The sequence below is a fragment of the Canis aureus genome, chromosome 22, assembly GCF_053574225.1.
Source record: "Canis aureus isolate CA01 chromosome 22, VMU_Caureus_v.1.0, whole genome shotgun sequence".
Classification (NCBI taxonomy): domain Eukaryota; kingdom Metazoa; phylum Chordata; class Mammalia; order Carnivora; family Canidae; genus Canis; species Canis aureus.
Genome location: NC_135632.1, coordinates 49,152,863 through 49,177,452, shown reverse-complemented (window position 1 = coordinate 49,177,452; position 24,590 = coordinate 49,152,863). Strand labels below are relative to the sequence as shown.

Genomic DNA, 24,590 nt, shown 5'->3' with positions numbered 1-24,590 from the left:
ACTGTCCCACTGGATAGATGAGGGGAAGCAGGCTTAGGGAGAAATGTGGCCTGCCTTAAGTCCCAAGGTTCCAGCTCAAATTCAGATAGTGAACCCAGGAATCTTACCATAATATCAGGACATTGCTGCTGCTATTGCTTTTAAATATTACTCCAATATTTGTTTTTTAAACACAATTAAAATGAACTTTTACTCAACAAAGTTATCTTGATATATAAACTGCATTTAGTGAAATTCCCAGTTACCCTAATAGAAACTTTAAAAATTTGCAGCAAGTGAAAAACATGAGTTAATTCTCAATGCCCATGCTTAATGGGGATGGAGTAATAAATAACATTTTAAAGTTAAATATGCCCTTGTAGCAGTAATTTTAACCACATTTCTGACCAGTTTTGATCACCCATATTCCTTCTACAATTCAGAAATATCAAAATTGTCTAGAATTGTCCCTAATGCAATAGTAAGAAAAATGGGCAAAAGACGCCAAGAGACAATCCTTAAAAGATATAAAACTGGTGTAAGCATGAGAAATGGATCAGTTTCACTGATGAGTAAACAACAAAATAAGTATCTTTTTTTTTTAATAAGTATCTTTTTTCAGCCTCTTGTACAGGGGTTAAGTCTCAAACACTACTTTTACTTCCTACTCATCATATGGCCCAAGATACATTATGTGATTTTCTTTGAGTCCCAATCTCTCCTCTGCAAAACAAGTGAGAATAATAGTGCATATCTCCTATAGATGTGGTCAGGATTAACTGAGATAATGCTTATAAAAGTGCCCAACACAGAGCCTGGAATATAAATGAGTTCAACTGATGTTAATTATGATTATTACTTTGTTGCCATTATTAAAGTTTTAATATTCATAATATTACTGGAGAAAATCAATATTTATTTGTTACAACAGAACTTCTTTCTCCTGGGGAAGGTGATAAATAAGGTTACTGTGATCCCCTACCCCCTTCTGTCCATTTAGCATCTGGTGTAGGGGAGAATCTGGTGACATTTGGATGTAAGGTTGTCATTCTGACACTATCAGATCACTCTGATGTCAAAGTTATAACAGGATGAAGCAAATCAAGTGGGCACATGTGTAAAGTCCACCAAGAAATTACAGTTCAGGTTCCCTGATGGTGGACAGTTTGGTACCCTCCTGTATACCCGTAAATAACCTGGATTACATATTGTTCCACCCCAACCCATCTAGCAAAAGCCAGCAATAACACAATCCCACTGCCACCTCCATCACTACCTATCCACCTGCTGGCAAACCTTTCCCTTCCTGCAGGAAGACTTCCTGGTCAGTCCTGCCAAGCTCTGAGCTACAAAGCAAAAGCATGGTGCACTCACTGAAGTCTCGGGCAGTTCAAAGCCAGGGCTGTGAGAGAGGCGTCTGTGAGGTTACTGCAGCCAGAAAGGCAGAGGGCCTGAAGCCGATGGCAGCCCCTGCATATCTGCACCACACCTTCATCTGTAATGCGCTAGGGAAAGCCAAAATAGGAAAGAACATCAGAAGGCACCAACAATACTGAAATGAGAGCAGCAAAAAATGGAATCTACTGCTGATCTGTTAAGTTGCCAAATACTAGCATTTTATCCTAACAGTTTAAATAAAATAAAATGAAGTACAGAGTTGACATGTATTGGTTACCTCTGTACAGCTTTAAAATATTCTAGCATTACCAATAGAGAATGACATTTTTTAACAAGATTTCTTTATTTTAGAGAGAGTGTATGTGTGCGCAAGCAGGGGGACAGGCAAAGGGAAGGGTGAAAGAGAATCTTCAAGCAGACTCTCTACTGAATGTGGAGCTGAACATGGGATTCAATCTCAAGAGCCCAAGATCATGACCTAAACTGAAATCAAGAGTCAGATGCTCAATCAACTGAGCAACCCAGGTGCCTCCCAAGAATGAAATTTAAAAATTCCATTCCCCTCTCCAGCATTCATTTGATTTTTTTTTTTTCAGGAAGAATTCATAAACTTATGTTAAAGACCAGATTAAATAAAGAGCTCATAAGATTTGCCTAGTTAAAAAAAAAAAAGTTAAGAAACAAAACAAAACAAACAAAAAAAGATTTGCCTAGTTAAGTGATATAATAATTTTTGGTTGAATTTCTACAGATTAATGTTTTAAGTATCTACCATATAAACCACATATGTATATATTTATAAATATTTCCTCAAATGTTTTAGAAAATAGCATATGAAATAAATCACTAAATTATTGATAAATAACTTGCATATTTATTTTTTTTTAAAGATTTATTTATCCATTTTAAAGACAGAGAGAGAGTGTGAGGAAGGAGGGTTAGAGGGGGAGAATCTTAAAGCAGACCTGCAGAAGGCCCAATCTTACAACCTGTGAGATCACGACCCATAACATCACAACCTGAGCCAAAACAAAGAGTTGGATGCTTAACTGACTGAGCTACCCAGGCATCCCTGGCTTGCACACTTATATTCTACTTTAAGCCATCTGCCAGTTCCCTCCTACATGTAATGCAAGATCCTAATATTGCACAGTGCCCATAAAGTCATTATTTGTCCAGAAGACAGTTTCTGTTCTATCTCCCACCATCAAGGATTCTAAAGACTTAAATGATTCATTTACTGAATACCAACTGCAAGGAATTTCTTTTATATTTCTCAAAATTTATGCTCCCCTTGAGAAACCCAGGAGAATGTAGTAAGTGCTCTTCAAGAATCAACACTGACAATGGCCGTGAGGATGGAACAAGTGTTTTTCACATGCTAATGCCAAAATGAAAATTGCATCTTGCTCTTGCTTTATTTTTCAGAGCATTTTCACATCTATCATTTCATTTTATCCACTGAGATATGAGAGGTGTCATTATCCCCAGTTTATAAGTTAAAAAAAAAAAGACATTAAGAACTTACCATGAATTTGTTCAGGTTACTGACTAGTTCACAGTATTCCTGATATCTTAAAATAAATCGCAATGTCAATCTATATTATTTTTAGAGGAAAATGTTAGTGGCTTTGTATTGGCCATTGTGTTTAGACTGTTATTCTTTCATCTTGTGGCAAACTAACAGATCATATGAGGACACAGAATAAGAAAAAAAAGGGTGTGGCGACCATCCCACCTGCCTGGGTACTTCAAAGAGGGCCTACAGCAGACTCAGGGAGCTTGGGACAGGAGGATGCTCCCAGGTAAAACACGTTACTTACTGAGCAGGACTGTAAGTTGAGGCTCACAAGTTCATGGCAGTAATTCTGAATGTGTTTCAGAGCTTCATCTTCTAACTGAGTGGACAGAGAGGGATGGAACCAGGTGAGGGAATAGTGAAGAATCAAAAAAAAAATGCAACAGCAAGTTCTCTAATGAAGTGCCCACACCTCCTGTTAGATAAACACACCTCAATAGACCCCTCGGTACCTGTGTGCAGCCCCTTAGGAGTAGAGCTTTTAGGCCTCGACAACCTCGCACCAGTGCCTCAATGCCATCCTTTGTGATTTGGTCACACCAAGAGAGATTCAGGTACTCCAGGTTTCGGCAGCCCTCACTGAAAGAATAAGAAACAAGACCATACATGTGCAATCTATCCTACAGGTAGTGTATTATCAAGTTTGAGTTTGGTAAATAAAAAAAAAAATTAAGGGGAGAGAAAACCTCTGTGACCTGAGTCACCTATTTCTTATTCCAATGGGATCATTAGAACGGTTTTTAGACACACCAGGATACTCATAGGCTTAAGTGCTTCATCTGACAACAGGTACTCTTACCTGATCCCCTTTAAGGAGCTGTTTGTAATGGACACACAGGAGGTCAGATCTAGATGTTTCAGCTTGGAACAGAATCTGCTAAGGCTATAACACGTGCTGGAAAAGAGCAGACACACTAAAGGTATTTTCAACCATGTTTCTCTCCCCTCACTCTTCCTGTGGCCAATTAGTTACCAAACTAATTCTCATTCCTTACCTGTCAGTGATTTTGGTGCACCCATTGAGGTTTAAATGTTCAATGTTTCGGCAGTTCTGTGCAAAGGTCCTAAAAAGAAAAAAACATTTAAAAACTTGCAGTCAGCCACTAGAGGGCATGTGTCACCATTCACATTTAGAACAGAGCTCAAACTTTTAAATTTTATTTTACTGTGGAAAGAAGACTTAACATGAGATTCACTCCCAACAAATTTAAAGTGTACAATATGTTATTGTTGACTAAGGTACTGGTGCTCCTCAAGTTTTAATGTGACATGAAACACCTGGGGTTTTTGTCACAGTGCAGATTCTAATGGTATACCTTGACAAACTGATGGTCTCATTTCTAAGAAATTCCCAAGTGATGCCAGTGCTGCTACTTTGGGAACTATACTTTGAGAAGCAAAGCCCAAGACTGACTACATATCAGTCATAATTCTCCTTCAACCCACACCTTGGTGAACATCTGAGAATGGAGGCATGGCTCCTTGTTCTTTCTTCTCTATAGAAAAATCAGTTGGAAGCAAAGGGACTGAATCTTTTTTATACTGTGCCATGCTGTCATTTGGTTATTCAAGGGTCTTCCTGAAGAAATTATCTTTGGCCATTGACAGGATCAGTAGTTGATTGGTATGAAGAATCATCCACTTACTGGTGAGGATACTGAGTCATGAAGGGCAACTTCCTCAATGATTTGTGGGTTGGTAGAAAGGCCAAAAGTGGAAAATTAAATATCTCTTATTCACTACTTATTCCTTAACATATTCAATAAGGACTGGCAAGTCATCCACATTTTCCTGAAATACTGTTTCAATGTATTTATAGTGTTGAGTCCTGATTCTTCCATGCAGTACCCAAATGTCTCCAAAACCTGGCTTCAAACCAGATGTCACTCTTCTCTGCTCCTTGAGCTCTGGTTTGGTGCTATGGAACTAACCTCGAGCCTTGTGGAATCCCTGAGTTGAAGATATGGAGCCAAAATCTGACCAAGGTGATTAGAGTTATCAGAGAAGAGTATTGGGGGCACAGAGAAATTCAGAGGGTTTCCCTCAAGAATTCAGTAGAGTACTAATCAGAGCATGCATCCTGGGTAACTATCCAAAGCCAGGGAAAGAATCATCAAAAAGCACAGAAGGAACAACAGCCAGAGCTCACCCAGAGACAAAAGTGTCAATTCCCATAAGCCAATAGTGAAAAATGTCTTAATTTGTGGGGCACTGGGTAGAGCACTGAAAAGTATACAGGTGTACAATTAGTCCTCAACTAAACATGCCTTTGGTCCAACTTAACAACTTAAAAAAAGAAAAAAGATCTTAAAGGAAGTATGTCCAAATAACTATGTCCAGAATAAAATTCAAGAATATTTATAGGAATACAAAAATATTCTGCACTCAAAATAAAATTCACAATGTCTGGCGCTGAGCAAAAAAACTGGCATGCATTCAAAGAAGGAAAATACATCCTTCTTTTTCTTTTTTCTCCTTTTTCTCCTTCTTGATTGCCTAAGAAAAATCAATCAAAGTTGACCCAAAACTGATACATATATTAGAAATAGTAGACAAAGATATTATATGTTATTATAACTATGTTCTATAGAATAGAGTTCTATGGAGCTACATAAAGATTAAACATTATGTTTACTAAATGTGTTATGTAGAGACATCAGGGCTATTTTTAGAGACCCAAATTAAACTTTCAGAAAATGGCTAAAATAAATATTTTCTGGATGGGAGTCATAGCAGATTAGACATTATGGTAGAAAAGATTGGTGAATTTGAAGACATGGCAATAGAAACTATCCAAAACAAAACATGGAAAGAAAGGGGAAAAAAAAAGAACAGAGCATGAGCTGTGGGATAGCTTCAAGTAATCAAATATACAAGTGACTGGGAGTTCTCAAGGAACAGGAGATTGGGCAGGGGTGGGGTAGGATATCTGAAGAAGTAATGGCCAAAATTTTTCCAAAGTTTATGAAAGCTATAAACTTATAAATCCAATAAACTTTGTTTATCCAAGGGATAGAAGGCAGGTTTAACATTCAAAAATCAACCAGTGTAATTCAGCATGCTAACTAAATTAAAAAAAAAAAAAAACATACAATCATCCAAAAGAAAAGATGCAGGAAAAGCATTAACAAGGATGCCTGGGTGGCTCAGCAGTTGAGCTTCCACCTTTGGCTCAGGGTATGATCCCGGGTCCAGGAATCAAGTCCTGCATCAGGCTCCCTGAAGGAACCTGTTTCTCCTTCTTCCTATGTCTCTGCCTTTCTGTCTCTCACGAATAAATAAATAAGATCTTAAAAAAAAAAAAAAAAAAGCCTTTGACAGTATCTAACACTCATTCTCAATTAAAAAAAAAAAAAACAACGAACAAACAACTCTCCACAAACTAGAAATATAAGAAAATTTCCCCAATTTGATGCTTATCAACAACAACAAAAATCTATAGCTAACATCATATTTGGATGCTTTCCCCTTAAGCCTAAGAACTGGCTAGGATGTCTATTCACCATTTCTATTTAACCATTTCTATTCAACACTGTAGTAGAGATTCTAGTCAGTGCAATAAGTTAAGAATAAGAAAAGGCACTAATTGAAAAGAAAGAAGAAAAGCTATTTTTACTTATAGGTGACATGATTATGCTGAAAATCCAAAGTAATAAAAAAAAGCTACTAAAACCAAGTCTATCAAGGTTGGAGGATAAAAGATCAATGTACAAAAATCAATAGTATTTCTGTTTACTAACAATGAACAATCAAAAATTGAAATATAAAATATCACTTATAATAACATTTCATAACATTTAGGGATAAATATGACAAAAGAGGTGTACAATTATACTACTAATAATTGTAAAATATACTGAGAGAAATTTTAACACATCAAAATATATGGAGAGATATACTATGTTCATGAGTTGGAAGACTTGATATTGTTGTCAATTCTCCCTAAATTGATCTATGGATTCAATATCATCCTAAATCAAGATCCTAGCAAGATTTTTGTAGAAATTGACAAGCTGATTCTATAATTTATCTGAAAATGCCTGGGGTGCCTGGGTGGCTCAACTGGTTAAAGCTTCTGCCTTCAGCTCAGGTCACAATCCCAGGATTCTGAGATCGAGCCCTGCATGAGGGCTCCCTGCTCAGCGGGAAGCCTGCTTCTCCCTCTCCCTCTGCTGCTCCCCCTACTGTGCTCTCTTGCTCTGTTAAATAAATAAATAAAATCTTTTAAAAATTAAAAAAAAAGAAATGCAATGGATCTAGAATAGCCATAACAACTTTGGAAAGAAGAATGAAGTTGGAGGACTTATACTAATTGATTTCAAAACTTATAAAGCTGCACTTAATCAAGACAATGTGGTTAGGTATAAAGACAGACAAATAGAGCAATGAAAAATATAGAGAGTACAAAAACAGTTCCACAATTATTTGGACAACTGATTTTCATCAAAGACGCAAAAGCAATTCAGTGGAGAAAGAGTGGTTATTTCAACATACAGTGCTAGAACAATCATACATCATATGCAAAAAATGAATTTCAATCTATACCTCATACCATATATAAAAATCAACTCAAAATGGATCATAAATCTAAACTACAAAACTTCTAGAAACACAGGAGAAAATCATTATGACTCTATATGTTAGTCAAAGATCTCACACATCACCAAAAGCATGATCTTACACATCACTAAAAGCACTTCATTAAAATGAAAAACTTCTCTTCAAAAGACAGTTAAGAGAATAAAAGGATGAGCCACAGACTGCAAGAAAACATTTACAAAACATAAGTCTGATTAAGGACCCGTATGCAGAATCTCACTCTCAAAATTCAATGGTAAGATAAAAACCAATCTAATAAAAAAACAGGCAACTCCCCCACAATTGAACAGACATTTCAGCAAAGAAAAGATGTGGATAGCGAAAGTACATAAAAAGATACTCAACAGCATTAATCATTAGAAACACAAATTAAAACCCCAATGAGATACTACTACACGTATCTATTAGAAAAGCTAAAATAAAAAAGACTGACCTACCAAGTGTTGACAAGGATGTGGAAGAACTAGAAGTACCATAAACTTCTGGTGGGAATATATAGTGATACAATCCTTTTTGGTAAAAGCTTGAAAAATTTTAAAAATTAAACATACACCTAGTCATTCCACTCCTTTTTTTTAAAATTTTTTATTTATTTATGATAGTCACAGAGAGAGAGAGAGAGAGAGAGAGAGGCAGAGACACAGGCAGAGGGAGAAGCAGGCTCCATGCACTGGGAGCCCGACATGGGATTCGATCCCGGATCTCAAGGATCACGCCCTGGGCCAAAGGCAGGCGCTAAACCTCTGCGCCACCCAGGGATCCCTAGTCTTTCCACTCCTAGGTATTTGCCCAAGAGAAATGAAAACGTATGACATACAAAATCTTGTACACAAATGTTCATAGCACTTTTATATTTAGTGGCTGCAAACTGGCAAGAATCCAAAGGAGAAATGAATAATTTTGTAGTATAACCATAAAATGGATTCAGCAATAAAAAAAAATGAACTAGGGGACGCCTCAGTAGCTCAGTGGTTGAGCGTCTGTCTGCCTTTGGTTCAGGTCATGGTCCCAGAGTCCCGAGATCGAGTCCCACATCGGGCTCTGGCATGGAGCCTGCTTCTCGCTCTGTCTCTCTCTCTCTCTCTCTGTCTCTCATGCATAAATAAAATCTTAAGAAAAAAAAAGAACGAACTATTGATACACACAACAACATGGATGGATCTCAAAACAATTATACAAAGTGAAAGAGGCCAGGCAAAAAGGAGTACAGTGTGTGTGTGTGTGTGTGTATGTGTGTGTGTATAATTATATATAGGTTTTTAAAAATTTAAACTAACCAATAATGACAGAAGGAGATCAATGGTTGCCTAGCAATGGGGCAGGGACAGGGTAGGAAGAAGGGATTATAAAGGCACATGAGGAAGCTTTTACATGTCTAAGTTCATTATCTTGATTATCAGATTGTACACTTTAAATGCATAGTTTATTGTATCTCAATTAGATCTCAATAAAGCTGTTAACAATCCACAGGACTTCATATATAATGATACAGCAAGAGTTACAGAGAAGATACATATAAGATCCATTAGTACTGGGATTTTTTTTTTTTTTAAGATTTTATTTCTTGGGGATCCCTGGGTGGCGCAGCGGTTTAGCACCTGCCTTTGGCCCAGGGCACGATCCTGGAGACCCGGGATCGAATCCCACGTTGGGCTCTCGATCCATGGAGCCTGCTTCTCCCTCTGCCTATGTCTCTGCCTCTCTCTCTCTGTGTGTGACTATCATAAATAAATAAAAAATTAAAAAAAAAGATTTTATTTCTTTATTCATGAGAGACACACAAAGAGAGGCAGAGACATAGGCGGAGGGGGAAGTAGGCTCCCTACAGAGAACCTGATGGGGAACTCGATCTCAGGTCCCTGGGATCATGACCTGAGCCAAAGGCAGCCGCTCAACCACTGCACCACCCAGGTGCCCCTAGTACTGGGATTTTAATCTATTTTGATTACTACTGTATCTCCATTCCCTAGATCAGTACCTGGTGTACTCAATAAATATTTGCAAATGAATAGCCTCCCTCCAACCAAAACAACAATATACAAGTGGGGCAGAGTAGAGGCTGGCTTTAGGTGATTACAATAAACAACTGGAAGGATAACGAAATTCCTTCTGAGTCATATACTAGAATTATGCTTATCATTATTTCTCACAGTAATCTGATCTCACATATTAAAAATGTATAAGATAATAAGGCACCTGGGTGGCTCAGTCGTTTAGTGTAGGTCTTCTGATTTTGGCTCAGGTCATGATTTCAGGGTTCTGAGACTGAGCCCCACATCAGACTCCACACTGCTGAGGGTGGAGCCTGCTGAAGATTCTCTCTTTCTCTCCCTCCTCCCCGCTCCTCCCCGCTCCTCCCCTGCTTTCTCACATGCATGCGTTCTCTCTCTCTCTAAAAAAAGTGTGTAAGATATTAACATAGATTTCTACTATAAAAATTACAGTAAACCACTAACATTCTTAGCCTCAGGATAGTTTTGCTAGTACATATGGCTTTATTCTAATTGCCAAGATAAGAATATATTTCTTTGATATTCCTCATTGACAATCCATATCTTCACATTTTAGTTTTTTAGTTTTTAATGGAACCACTATTTTTTTAACGGAACCACTATTAAACTTATGTTCTCTTTTATAAGTTATCTTAGGATCTATTTGATATATTTAAGCTTTGTATTAAAATAGAATCAATCTATTCCATCAGTTTACAAAGCTTTTGAAGTAGCATAAAATTTAGTCTGATGATCTGAATTTCTTGATTAAAAAAAAAAAAAACTTTGTTCCATAACATTTATAAGGAGTGTTTTGATCCTTAAAATATGTTATGAATCATTTTCTTGGCAATGGTATAGCAGATGTTTCAATTACAAATTCCACTATCTGTAATCACTATGTATTGCACATTTCTACTGGCAGTTGCAATTGATATACACAGTGGCGATGCTTAGGTCTGCAAGAGACAAAGTCTGTCCCAGGGTTCTAGGGGGGCACTGTGTGTTCTAATTTAGACAACCTCAAGAAATAGTAGAGGCCACAAGGATGAGAATATAAAGGTTTTAATTATGTCTTGTCTCTAGAAAAGCACATATCCTTAGCAGTGTATTAATAACATTTCCAATAAATAATGGCTATCCAGTAAGAAGAGGTGGGCAAGCATTTGTTTGGATAGGATACAAGTGGATAATTTCATACCAGTATGAGTAAGCAAAATTCCAGGTGTGCTAAGGAAGTTTTTGGAAGAATTATTTTGTTAAGTCACATAATATATAAAAAGACAGTCACTCTTATGAGAACGAAACTAGGAAGATCAGAAAAGTGGAGAAGGAAACAGAGGAGTAAACCATTATTATGCACCAGGCACTTCATATGTGTTGTTTCATGCAGGAACTATAGCTACCTTCACTTTGTAGAAGTGGAGAGGTGAAATAATTTGTCCTAAAGTTGTATCCCTAACCCAGGCCTACTGACTCCCAAGTCATGGTTCTGTCACTTCTCTATGTAAATTACAATAGAGAGAATTTAACAGAAGAAAAGCACGTAATATCTTGGTTTATTTTTGCTGATGACAAGTCAGCTACAAAGCTGCTATGACAAAGTGAGTCACTGTGGATTCAACTTACTTCAAGGAGGAATCTCCAACACCAATGCAGCCTCGCAAGCTGAGCTTCCTCAGGAATCCACCACATCGCTTTGAGATATTTTCCACCACTCGACCCTTAAATTAAAAAAGTTAGGAAAAAATCTTATTTTCCATGCTGCTTATCTAACAGCATACTAACCTGAAATTTAGAAACTGAATATATTTTTCCAGGTTAAAAGAAGCTATTTTGGAACATTCTTCCAATATCCCACTCTGTTCCTAGTATATAAAAGAGCTGCAAAAAAAAAAAAAAAAAAAAAAAAAAAAAAGAGCTGCAAGCACCGAAAAATGTTTTCTATTTAGGCATTAGGTATTAAAAAAACTCTAGTGCACTATAATTTGGAAGTTTCAATCCTGGAGTTAGGCCTCTTCTACCCAGGGCTCAGAGCTACTTCACCAATTACAAGGTTTTCTGAGGTCAGCTGTGGGAACACTGGCTGTAGCAGCAATCTAAAACAATATTGCTCAAAAAAAGAAAGAAAAGAAACTCCCTTTTAGCTAAACATTACCACTCTAAAAGTTTGAAAATGTGTCATAAACGCTCCTCCTCAACCTCCTTAGCAATCCCCTACTTAAACACATTTGCTTTGAAATAGGAATGTTGGCTGGATACTGGCAAATACATTAAAGGAAAAAAATGAACATTGATTAAGTACTTTCACTTTTTCAGGCACGATTTTTAACACCTTCTGAACATCACTCAAGGACTTTAGCTCTTCTTTTTGTGTGTGTGGTTGTATATTGGATACTTGTATCACATTAGGTCGAATTATGATCTTGTTATTGTCTTTATTTGAGATTAAATATGTATGGGTGCTAAATTGACATGAACTTTTGATCATTAATCTTATGTGTCAATTTGACTGGGCCACAGGGTTCACAAACTTTTGAATCTGTGAGAGTATTTCTGGATAAGATTAGCATTTGAATCAGTAGACAGGATAAACTAGATTGCCCTCCCTAGTGTGGGTGGGACTCATCCAATCAATTAAAGACTTAATAGAGTAAAAAAAGTTGAGTAAGAGGGAACTCCCCCCTACTTGACTGCTTGAGCTGAGACACTGGTCTTTTCTGGTCTCTGGACTGGGACCGAAACATCAGCTCTTCTTAGGTCTGGAACCTATTAACTTTCAGATTGGAATTTACCCCATTGGCTGGTTCACAGGTCAGATTGGAGCTACACATCAGCTCTCCTGGGTCTCCTCTTCCTGAATGCATATCTTGGGACTTCTTGGCCTCCACAATCACATGACCCAATTCCTTATAATTAATCTACGTATTTGTATATATACATACCCTATTGTTTCTCTGGAGAATCCTGACTAATACAGACTGGATCCATACCTTCATTTTGCAAATAAAGAAATTAAATGGTTAAATTGCCAAGGTTACACTTAGTAAGTAGTAGAGTTAAGGTTCTAACAGGTTTATTTGATTCAAAGGCTGCACAACTACTATCTCCACAAGGGAGGAAATATGAAAAAGGGCCATGCTGGTCTTTAAAAAAACACTATTATCCCCACTTTATAAAACAGCAATCTTGGCACTGAACTGTGAGCACTAAAAATACAGTAGGACACATCAAACCACAGGATCACAGGAACAGGGCTCACACATATCATTACCTGGCTAACATCTTAAGATGAAAATCTACACTCTGATATTGATAGCAGCTTTATTTGTGCTTTCTTGAGTATTACTAAGTTAAGACATTTTTGTCATTAGGGAGAAAAAAAGACTATGACTTGGAAGTCCAAGATAAATATTTAAGTACAGAATAAAACAACAAAAAGGTCTCCATAGCAATGTCTACAAATGGAGGACACAACATATTTTTCTCCATTTCAAGTCAGTCACATTTATATAAGCTTTCTATTCTTTCTTTGGAGTAAAAGTTTTTGTACTGAGATTTAAAAAAATTACATTCAGTATTTTCTGCTCCACTGTTTCCAGCTAAGAGGAAAAACGGGCAAACCATCTCCAAATGCAAAGTTTAAGTCAATTATCCATTTAGATAATATGTTGTAGATGGGGATTTGGAAATAAAGGGCTTTAGAAAAAAATAAGGCCTAAATGGAGGGACTTTTGGAGTTAAAACTTTTAGATTAATATGTTACTTGGTTATTTCTAATTTTTGGCTGGGTGGGATCTTTAGTAACCATAAAGACACAAAAAACGTCCAACTTTTAAAGGCCTGGTAAATGCTTAAACATCAGGGAAATAATACCCTGGGAAGAATCATTCTCAAGGAAAAGCAAAATGCACACTTGTCATCTGGATGCTTTATTCTACCTTTTCTCTGAAACAGTCACATAACCCATTTTATTCAGGGTACCAACTGTCTCCTCTTATTAGATGAATGACCTTGGGTAAGCTATTCAAATTTTTTATGCCACAGTTTCTTCAATATGGTGTTTTTGAGAAGATTAATTGATTATATAGAAGTTGCTTAAACAGTGCTAGGCACATAGTAAATACTGTTAGTATATTAATCCTGAACCTTGGTATATTCTCTCTTCTCTCAGCATATCCATAAATCATCATTTTCATCCTGAAGAAATAATTTGAGATGCTCAAATTATTCCATAGGTGACTATCCAATGGGTCCTATTTAGAGAATATAGGGGTTCCAACACTTGGTTCATAATCCAATCTGGATTCAAGTAGTCAGCCCAAAAGGGCAACTAACTAGTCTTAGACTAGACTAGACTAACATGGTGCCAGCTATTTTAAGTTCTCACATGTAATTCTTTACACAACTGGTGACCTGTACACTAGTGTCTCCTTTAGTGGAAGTGCTCTTAAGTATTTCTACACTGTCCGCTGTCAGCTGAGATTCCGTACAAGGTTGTGCTGTTTACTTGAACTAGTATTCTTTAAAATCTGAATTGGAAAGTTTCGATATGCCTTCCAAAAAATTGTACAGTTTGGAAAAATCATGAAAGAAAACTGAGGGGACAGTAAGAACCACAAAAGAGAAAAGATAATTTGCAAAAATTTTTAAAAAACAATGACTCTCCTTTGGTGAGCAGAAATGACTACAATTTTTGGAATTTAATGTGCTTGTCAACATCACTAAGTAAACACAATGAGCAAAGCTCTATGAAGAGGAGTCACACATTAGCATGTTTCGGTAGGACCTTGTTGCAATCATTGCTAGTAAGCCTGGATAGAACATCAAAGAACTCCTAATCCAGGGACCACAGTCCAAAACAGGAACTGAGAGTATCTTCCCAGGCTGGGGGTGACCCTTCCAAACTCAGAGCACCACAGCACAGGAGGAGTCCCAGAGTGAAAACTTGTGCTCTACCCCACTGCTGCAGCTGCTCTACTCCACTGCCGTGAGACTGATCAGAGACTCTCCAGCTAGTAACCCATAGAAGGACGGAAGGGCCTCCACAATGGACCCTTAGTTCTCCTAGGTAACACCAGGTGAAGTAACTTGCAGGGAACTGTTTGGGCTCATCTCAATGTTAAGCATGATGATTTCTTGATCCATTAAAAAAAGACACAAAACATACATTTCAGCAAAAACACATGATGAAAATGCTATGTGAGAAACTGAATTAAAATACAGCTCCATGACTGTAACTGAGTTGGCTAAATTAGAAATGAGTAAGGTTTTCCTAATATTGGGTTGATAAACTTCAGAACCTCCACACCCCTAAAACAGTATCTAGATAATTATTAAGTGCAATGAAGATTACTTCCTTCTTTCTTTTTGGTTATAAATTGGTATTTAATCTACAAGTTGTCTTAAAATAAACTTTTCTCACTTGGTCAGGCCTACCACTCTTACATGGAGATATTCACATATTCCCAGATAAATACATGAGAATCCTGGAATTATAAAAGGCTTTAAGGATTATTTTGCTTCTTTATTTTATAGATAATAAAACTGAAGCACTGAGAGATTATATGGCTTAGGTGGTTGAGCTGGAGTGATATCTCAAATCTTCAGCTTCACTCCTGGACCACACTTCTGCCATTTCTCTATTCTTGATGCTGAATTAGAATTCTCAGTGGATCTTTCAGATCAATAAATATTTGTCAGGAGTCTCCTAAGATTTAAGCACTGAACATACCTAATGATGCAGGTATGGGGCAATAAAAAGCTGAGCAGTAATACTAGGGCTATAAACATGAACAAGGAGGAAAAGTAGTCTGTCACTGATATGGAGCCAAAGCAAAATACGAGCAGAATTTTGGTCTTGATGTACACAGATACCTTCCAGGTTTTTTTCTTCTCTATTACACCTTGACACCTTCATATTAAATCTAAATGCAGCAAAAGAAAAAGGCAAGAAAGAGTGACCATTTTACTGATCTTTTTAAAAAAGTCTTTTGTCTAAAATAAAGCTAACTTACCTCTACATCTGTTTGAAAGTTAAAAAGGTCTATTCTTTGCCAGTTGCTTCCATCCAGGGCTAAGATGTTCCAGGCCTGGAGTGGGGAGGTACAGGAGGAGAGGTGGGGGTGAAACGGACACACTAAGTTAGACTGTTAATGGAACTCCTGATTCAACCTTTGTATTTCCCAACTTTTATTCTTGATATACATTAAGTGAACTATCAAATATAGAATTATAGTAACTCCATGTTAGGTTAAATATAAAAGATGATATTTAAAGTTCACTGCTTGTGGCACTTCAGTGGCTCAGTCGGTTAAGCATCCAACTCTTGATTTTGGCTCAGATTATGATCTTGGGGTCATGGGATTGAGCCCTGCACTGGCTCTGCACTAGACATGGAGTCTACTTAAAATTCTCTCTCTCTCCTTGTGTCCTGCTGCCCCTCCCCCATTTATGCATAAGCGTGTGTGCACACTCTCTTAAAAAAATTAAATTAAAAAAATAAAGGTAACTGCCTGTTTGAACTAAAACTCATTCTCATTATAATAAAACTCAATATTGATTGACAAAAATCTGGTTAATACTCTACCTTGGAAATCTGTGCACATCGGCACAAAGTTACTATATCCAAGAAGGAAAATATTCTAGGAAGAAAGGGGAAAAACAAAAAAATGAGACGATATTAACATTTTAGGATATTTACAACTTGAAAGATAAAATCTAATATGCCATCTGCATATATCACAAATTTTTTCAAGATTCTTCAGTTTGCAATATACAAGCTCATTATAATTTTTACATCACTACTGTGAAATATTAAATATTCACATATTCCAAAGCTGTTTTAGACACACTACAAAAATCCCCTTAAAACAAAACCCATTAAACTTTTAAGTCCCTTGTTCTAAGACCTGGACATGAGATAGCAGATCGTAACTTGTCCTATTCAAAAACCAACTGTCTAATCTCCTACACACTAAGCCTCAGGAAAGCTAAATCCTTCTAATTCTCATGTCCCTAACACACAGTACAAACCCCCTCTTCTGGTAGTAGATGTACCAAACAGGCTCAGATGCCTGAGCCTCATGTAACACAGCCAAGGAGGACTCAATGATAAAACCCATTTGGTTTTGATGTATTTGTTCACAGGGCAGAAAGATGGAGCCCATTCATTGGTAAGTTCTATAGTGACCAGTTATAATTGAATTGAAGCCAAGAACCACAGAAGATGGGAAAGATGGGGAAAAAGAAAAGCAGAGAAGTAAACAAAAACCTAGTTGACATCAGCAGTGCTCCTAGAGGAAGCTGTCAGCATGGGTCTGAGTGAGGTCCCAACACCAGCAGTGGAGATGAGTTGCTGATGATAGCACAGTGGCAAAATAGCTGCCATGTGTCTCAGTGCTGTGTAGTAATAGCTGCAAATAAAGAACAGCTTTTCTGTGAGAAAAAAGGTGAGTGAGGATAAGGTGAGGGACAATATAGGATCTGAATCCATATAGTCCTGGGAGATAAATGAGAGTTTGTGTCTGTGTGTAGAAGGGGGAGAAGGTAAGATAGCAAACAGCTACCTATAAAGTTCTTCAAAGTACTTCAAAGGTAACAATCAGTGGTGAGTTGAAAAATCCATGGGCTTAGGGAAGGATAACAGATTCATAAAACACCAGAGCATTGTAACCTACAATAATGTATACACAAGTAGCACCACAGGACTAGGGACGCTACAGATACCACTCTATAATATAGGCTCCAATAATTTTTTGGTGAAAAGCAAACGATGGAAGCATAAGGGCTGCGTTGATCTTAAAAGACTCAGTGGAACTATGCATATAGGAAAATGCTGGTGGCTGAAAATATGCACTAAAGTATATGCTAAACATATTTCAGGGTGTCTGCAAACACCTACATTGCCTCTATGGAAATACATCTTGCCCACCCATAGGCCTTTCTTCCCTAACATCCATGTTCTATACCATATGACCATTCCACAATGAGCCACAACTCATCACTAGCTCTCTAAAAGACCAAGGACCAGATAGAGAAATGCATATGGTAGAGTATTTCATGCAAGGGTTGGGTTCTAAAACCTACAAACCTAGGTGAAAAAGGAGTTAGGTAAGTTTTCCTTGAGAATCTCTTAAGACTGTACTACCTTGGAGACCACATTCTATCACCTCTTAGTAAGAACAATTGCACTGATATTGATAAGAATAGCTAACTTTGATTATGTATTTACTATGTGCTAGCCACAGTTTGTTAGTCATTTAATTATCTCAACACTGTTATAAGATGCTAATATTATCTCTGTTTTTTGGAGAATGACATGGAGCACAGAAAGATTAAGTAACCTGCCCAGTCCACACAGATAGGAAGAGCAGAGCTGGGATTTGCCCAGGTAGGCTGGCTTGAGAGCCCAAGCCTATGACTACTATCATATACAGCCTCAGAAAGTTTAACACAGATGTTCTTCCCTCAGGATTGGACTAAATGCTATTTCTTCAACTGAAGAGCAGATGAAGTAATTGTGCTTAGTGAGCATGCCGTATGGAAATCACCTATCTTTGAATGCAAGGATCACACTAACTGAAGCAAAATGCTCACACATCCAGATACACATGAGAACCAACAGCTGGAACACAAGTTTACATTTTTCATTTCATGGTTACTACCAAATTTTATGGTTACTGAATGAAAAAGTAGATTGCCTTTGGTGTTTACATTATTTTCCCTCTTCCTATCACCCCATGGATATATGTAGTTGTATTTGCACAAGTTAAATAGGTATGATAGAACTCCAAACTGCCAAACTGCATCCTAAGCCAAATTCCTGAATCATGTTTCAGTGGATAAAATAAATGCCTTAAGTGACAGAGCGTGGGACACTGGCAATAGAAACAGAGATAACTAGAAGAGTTAGAGTCCTGGCCTTTCCAAAGCATCTTCTTTTTTTTTTTTCTTTCTTTCTTTCTTTCTTTTCTTGGAAATTGCTTCCTACCTCAAATGTGATAACTTCACCCTTCATTAGGAAAGCACTGCAGTGTACAAATTGGTTATAAAGAAATATATACAGGGGTATACTGGAGTGGATTTGCTTCTAGACTTTGTATTCTAGTCTACTGGTCTGTTTTCTACCTTTATGCCACGAGACTGTTTTAATTATGAAGCTTTATAAGTCTTGATGTCTGGTAATATAAGTCCTTCAATTTTGTTCTTCTTCAAGATTACCTTGGCTATTCTTGGTTCTTAGAATTTCCACTTACATTTTAGAATCAGCATGTCAATTTTCACAAGAACTTTATGAAATTTTTACTGAGATTACACTGCATTTATAGAAACTTCGGGGAGAATTGAAATCTTCACAATATAGTCTTCCAATCCAGAAACATGATATATTCCATTATTTACTTAGGATGTCTTTAATTTCTCATAGTAATTTTTGCAGTTTTCCATATAGCTACTCTGCTCATCTTTAGATTCCACAAACCACAGTTATTTAAAGTGTTACTATTAAAAAGGAATTTTAAAATGTCATTTTCTGTTTGTTTGTTTTTTTTAAGTAATCTCTATGCCCAAAGTGGGGCTTGAGCTCATGACCCCAAGATTAAGAGTCACATGCTCTACCAACTGAATCAGCCAGGTACCCCTTCAATATCTTTTTCTAATTGTTAATATACATCATAGTTAATTTCCACATATTTAGCTTATATCCAGTAGCCTTTCCAAATTCATTACTAAATCCTAAAGATTTTCTTTTTTTTAGTACTTTATTTGAGAGAAAGAGAGAGAGAGAGAAAGGAAGAGAGCACAAGCATAAGCAAGGGGGAGGAACAGAGGGAGAGTGAGAATCAGGCTCTCCACTGAGCAGGGAGCCCAACATGAGGCTTGATCTCAGGACCCTAGGATCATGACTTGAGCCAAAGGCAGACAATTAACCAACTGAGCCACCCAGATGCCCCAATTCTAATGATTGTCTACATACAGAAACAATTCATTTGATTTTCTTCCTTTACAATACTTTTAATTTCTTTTTCTTGCCTTATTGAAGTGGCTATGATCTTCTCTAGTGTACTAATGATAACGAAAGACAGCTTTTTCTCATTGTTATTTCAGAGAGAAAGCTGTCACTTTTTAATCAACAATCATGATATTCACTATAGGGATTTTCCCCCTACCTTTTCAACCTTTAAGGTTTTTTTTGTTATACCCTGTAAAAGGTCTGTTTTGTCATGCTTGACTTAAACATCTAACATTCACTTCTCTCCTAAGAATTTATTAAAAGTAAGAACATATGGAATTCCCATATATTACCCCTGAACTTGACACACATAGTTTCCCCTATTATTAACATTTTGCATTAGTGTGGCACATTGGTTAAAATTGATACTGATACGTTATTAACTAAAGTCTGCCGTTTAGGTTAAAGTTCACTCTTTGTACTGTACAATTAATTCTACGGGTTTTGACAGATGGATGATGACATGTGTCCAACATTACATTATATAGGATAGTTCATCAGCCTAAAAATTACCTGACTCACCTGTTCATCCCTTCCCTCCTTCAGATGAAGCCCAGTTAACCACTGGTCTTTTTAATGTTTCCACAGTTTTGCCTTTTTCAGCATGTCCTAATTGGAATCATATAGTATGTGCCTGTTCAGATTAGTACCTTCACTTAGCAATATGCATTTAAGGTTCTTCTATGTCTTTTAGTGGCAAGATAGCTCACTATTTTTTATTCCTGTATAATACTGAACAATATTGAAACTGATGTACCAGTTTATCCATTCATCTACTTTAGGCTATCTTACTTGTTTTCAGTTTTGGATGATTATGAATAATTCTGCTGTAATCATTTGTTTGCAAGTTTTTGTGTGGATACATTTCTACTCAGTTAGAAAAATACCTAGGGGTGGAATTGATAGATCATGTAACCTTGTGTTTAGCTTTGTAAGAAGCCGCCAAACTGTCTTCCAAAGTGCCTATACCATTTTGAATCTCCACCAGCAATGAATGAGAGTTCCTGTTGCTCTGAATCTTGTCAATGTTTGGTATTGCTAGATTTTTAAATTTTAGCCATTCTAAATAGGTGTACAGTGATATCTCATTTCTTAGTTTTCAAATCCTTAAGAACATAAATACTTCTTCTTTGGTGAGGTATCTAAATATTTTACCCATTTTTAAATTGGTTTGTTTTCTTGTGTATTTTGAACATCAGTCTTTTAACATATAAAAATATATGACTTTGGCAAATATTTTCTCCAAGTCTGTGTTTTGTCTTTTCATTCCCTTAACAGTCTTTTTTACAGAAGTTTTTGATTTTAATAAAGTCCAACTTATCAATTTTCTCTTTGATGGGTCATGCTTTATTGTATCTAAAACTTCATTGCCAAGCCCAAGGCTACCTACATTTTCTCATTTTCTCCTATGCTTCTTCCGGAAGTTTTATTTTATTTTTTTTCCAGAAGTTTTATAGTTTTGTATTTGCCATACAAGTCTATGATCCATTTTGAGTTGACTTTTGTGAAAGGTGTAAGGTCTGTGTTTACATTCTGCTTTTGCATTAGATGTCCAATTATTCCAACACCATTTGTTGAAAAAGATACTCTCTCCGTTAAATTTCTTTTTTTTTCTGGGGTGCCTCGGTGGCTCAGTTAAGCATCTGACTCTTGATTCGGCCCAGGTCATAGTCTCAGTGTCATGGAATCAAGCCCCATGTCAGGTTCCATGCTCAGGGGGAGTCTGCTTGAGATTCTCTCTCCCTCTGCCCCTCTCTATGCTTGCTGCTCATACATGCTTGCTCGTTCTCTAAAATAAATAAATAAAAATTTAAATTGCTTCTGCTCCTTTGTCAAAGATCAGTTCACTTTGTGTGGTTCTATTTCTGGGATCTTTATGGTGTTTAACTATTTTCTATTTGTCTTTTCTTTCACCAACAACACATTGACATGATTATTGTGGCATTAAGGTAAGTAGTGTCACTCCTCCAGTTTTGATCTTTAGTACTGAACTGGCTTTTCTGAGTCTTCTGACTTTAGAATGAGCTTTTGATATCCACAAAATAACTTGGTGGTATTTTGATTGGGATTGTGTTGATTCTACAGATCAACTTGGGAAAAATGAGTATTTTAATGACACTGAGTCCTTTTTTTTTTTTTTTTTTTGTATATTTTTATTGGAGTTCAATTTGCCAACATATAGCATAACACCCAGTGCTCATCCCATCAAGTGCCCCTCAGGGCCCATCACCCAGTCACCCCATCCCCCCGCCCACCTCCCTTTCACCGCCCCTTGTATGTTTCCCAGAGTTAGGTGTCTCTCATGTTCTGTCACCCTCACTGATATTTCCCACTCATTTTCTCTACTTTCCCTTTTATTCCCTTTTACTATTTTTTATATTCCCCAAATGAATGAGACCACATAATGTCTGTCCTTCTCTGACTGACTTCACTCAGCATAATACCCAACACTGAGTCCTTCTATCCAGTAATGTATAGCATGTCTCCATTTATTTAGATTTTGATTTTTTCATTGGAGTTTAGGAGTTTCCATCATATAGATCCTGTACAAATTATGCTAAATTTATACCTAAGTATTTCACTTTTTATGCTAATGTAAATGGTAATTGCTTTTCACTTCAATATCTAGTTGTTCACTAATGGCACTTAGGAAAGCAAGGACCTTTTTTACATATTAACCTTATATTCTACAAACTTGCTGTAATTACTTGTTAAATACAGAAATATTTTGTCACTTTTTTTTTATTTTCTCCAGAAACAATCATTTCATCTACAAACATAACCAGTTTTATTTCTTCCTTCCCAATGTATACCTTTGCTTTCCTTTTCTTATTTAATTGGATTAGCTAGGACTTCTGGTACTATGAGGAATAGGAGTGGTAAGAGTAGTCATTCTTATTTCTGATCTTGGGAAAAAAGAATCGAGTTTCTCATCACTAAGTATAGTGTTAGCTGAAGAGTTTTTATAGATATTTATTTTCTATTTTTTTAAAGTAAGCTCTAGGCCCAACATGGGGCTTGAACTCATGAATTCAAGATCAAGAGTCTCATGCTTGAGCCAGCCAGGTGGACTATTTTTTTGTAGATATTCTTGATCAAGTTGAGAAGTTCTCCTCTATTCTTGGTTTGATGAAGGTTTCTGTTATGGTGGACATTAGAATTTGTCAAATGCTTTTTCTGCATCTACTGATGACCCTATAATTTCTTCTTCTTTAAACAACTGATGTGATGGATTACATTAATTTTGGAATGAAGCATCCTTGCATACCTGAAATAAATCCCACTTGGTTGTATTATTCTTTTCATATATTGTTAAATTTGGTTTGCTAATATATTGTTGAAGATTTTGCATCTATGTTTACAAGATATATTGTTCTGTAGTTTTTCCTTTCTATATTGTCTTTATCTGGTTTTGGTATGAAGATAAAGCTGTCTTCACAGAATGAGTTAGGAAGTCTTCTGCTTTTATCTTTTGGATGACATAAAGAATTGGTATCATTTCAGGGTACTTGGGTGGCTCAGTTGGGTAAGCATATGACTTCAACTCAGGTCATGATCTCAGGGTCCTGGGATCAAGTCCTGCATCAGGCTGTCTATTCAGCAGGGAGTATGCTTGTCCCTCTCCTTCTGCTCCTCCACCTACTTGTGCTCTCTTTCTCTCTCAAATAAAATCATTTTTTAAAAAATAATTAGTATCATTTATTTCCTAAATGTTTGTAGAATTCACCAATGTAACCATCTGGGTCTGGTGCTTTCTATTTGGGAAGGTTATTAATAATTGATGTAATGAATTTAATAGGTATATATCCATTCAGTTTATCTATTACTCCTTGTGTGAGAGTTAGTAGTTTTTGTCTTTTGAAGAAATGGTCCATTTCATTTAAGTGACCAAATTTATAGACATACAGTTCATAATATCCCTTTATTATCCTTTTAATATTCATGAAATCAGTAGTGATGATCCCTCCTCCATTTCTGATAGTACTAATTTGTATCTTCTCTCTTTCATTCTTGGTTAATCTGGCCAGAGGTTTATCAATTTTGTTGATTTCTGCTCCATTTTTTGTTAGGTCCTTTCTTTTGCTTACTTTAGGCTTCAATTGATCCTCTTTCTCTAGTTTCCAAAAGTGGAAACTCAGATTATTGTGCTTAATTACACTGATTTTCAAACATACAAATAAATCCTGTATTTCTAAAATAAACCCACTGGTTATAATTATTCAGCTTTTCATATATTGCTGGATTTGGCTTACTAGTTTTGTTAAGGATTTTTACATCTATAGTCATGACAAATATTGGCCTGTAATTTTCCTTTCTTCTAACATCCTCATTCAGTTTGGTATTAGGGTTATGTTGACCTCATAAAACTGTCTCTATACTTTGAAAGAGTCTGTAAGACTGGTATTGTATCTTCCTATAAATGTTTGGAAAAACTCCAAGAAAAGCTTTCTGGGCTTGTTTTCTGCAGGAAAATTTTATTTATAAATTCTATTTACAGATAAATCCAGTAATCTCTTTTGGATAATGTCAAGAGTAGTAACAGATAACTCCAGATTTTTAATTTCTTACAGTTTTTAAAAGCTGTGTTTTTCAAGGAATTTTCCCATTTAATCTGATTTCAAACGGTTGTTAAATGCATTCCATAATTATGTCCATACTACTTCTAAAAATTAGAAATGTCCCTTTTTTGTGATAATTTCTTTTTCTGTTTTTTTCCTTTATCAGTCAAGCTAGAGAGTTATCAATTCAAGTAATAAAAATTATCTTTTTTGATTTCTCTAGTTCATTAATATATGCTCTTCATCAATTCCTTCATTATAGTTTCTTTGAATTTGCTGTGTTTTTTCAGTTACTTGAGCTGGAACTTTTGATCACATTCATCCCTTCTTTTCTAATGCATGCATTTAAAGCATTTTCCCCTACACATCATCCCACAAATTTTTATATGTCATACTTTCATTATTTAGCTTGAAATACTTTATGATTTCCATTGTGATAACATCTTGATCCACAGATTTAGAAATTTGTAGCT

At 36.4% G+C, this 24,590-nt stretch overlaps 1 protein-coding gene across 7 annotated transcripts in view; it reads right to left on the bottom strand.

Annotated features, from left to right (window-relative positions):
• The window catches only part of FBXL2 (F-box and leucine rich repeat protein 2), a 110,707-nt gene that overhangs the window by 27,032 nt on the left and 59,085 nt on the right, over window positions 1-24,590 (bottom strand). For 2 of the 7 annotated variants that reach the window (XM_077865938.1, XM_077865942.1), the window contains 9 exons: window positions 16,136-16,190; window positions 15,564-15,638; window positions 12,492-12,539; window positions 11,176-11,270; window positions 3,952-4,020; window positions 3,756-3,851; window positions 3,409-3,535; window positions 3,201-3,275; window positions 1,354-1,484 (listed from right to left, as the gene is read on the bottom strand). In XM_077865938.1, the coding sequence (XP_077722064.1) occupies window positions 1,354-1,484; window positions 3,201-3,275; window positions 3,409-3,535; window positions 3,756-3,851; window positions 3,952-4,020; window positions 11,176-11,270; window positions 12,492-12,539; window positions 15,564-15,638; window positions 16,136-16,190 (771 nt within the window). Of the gene's footprint in view, window positions 1-1,353; window positions 1,485-3,200; window positions 3,276-3,408; window positions 3,536-3,755; window positions 3,871-3,951; window positions 4,021-11,175; window positions 11,271-12,491; window positions 12,540-15,563; window positions 15,639-16,135; window positions 16,191-24,590 lie in introns of those variants that run through there. The other 5 variants (XM_077865939.1, XM_077865943.1, XM_077865940.1 and 2 more) reach the window with 4 other exon arrangements.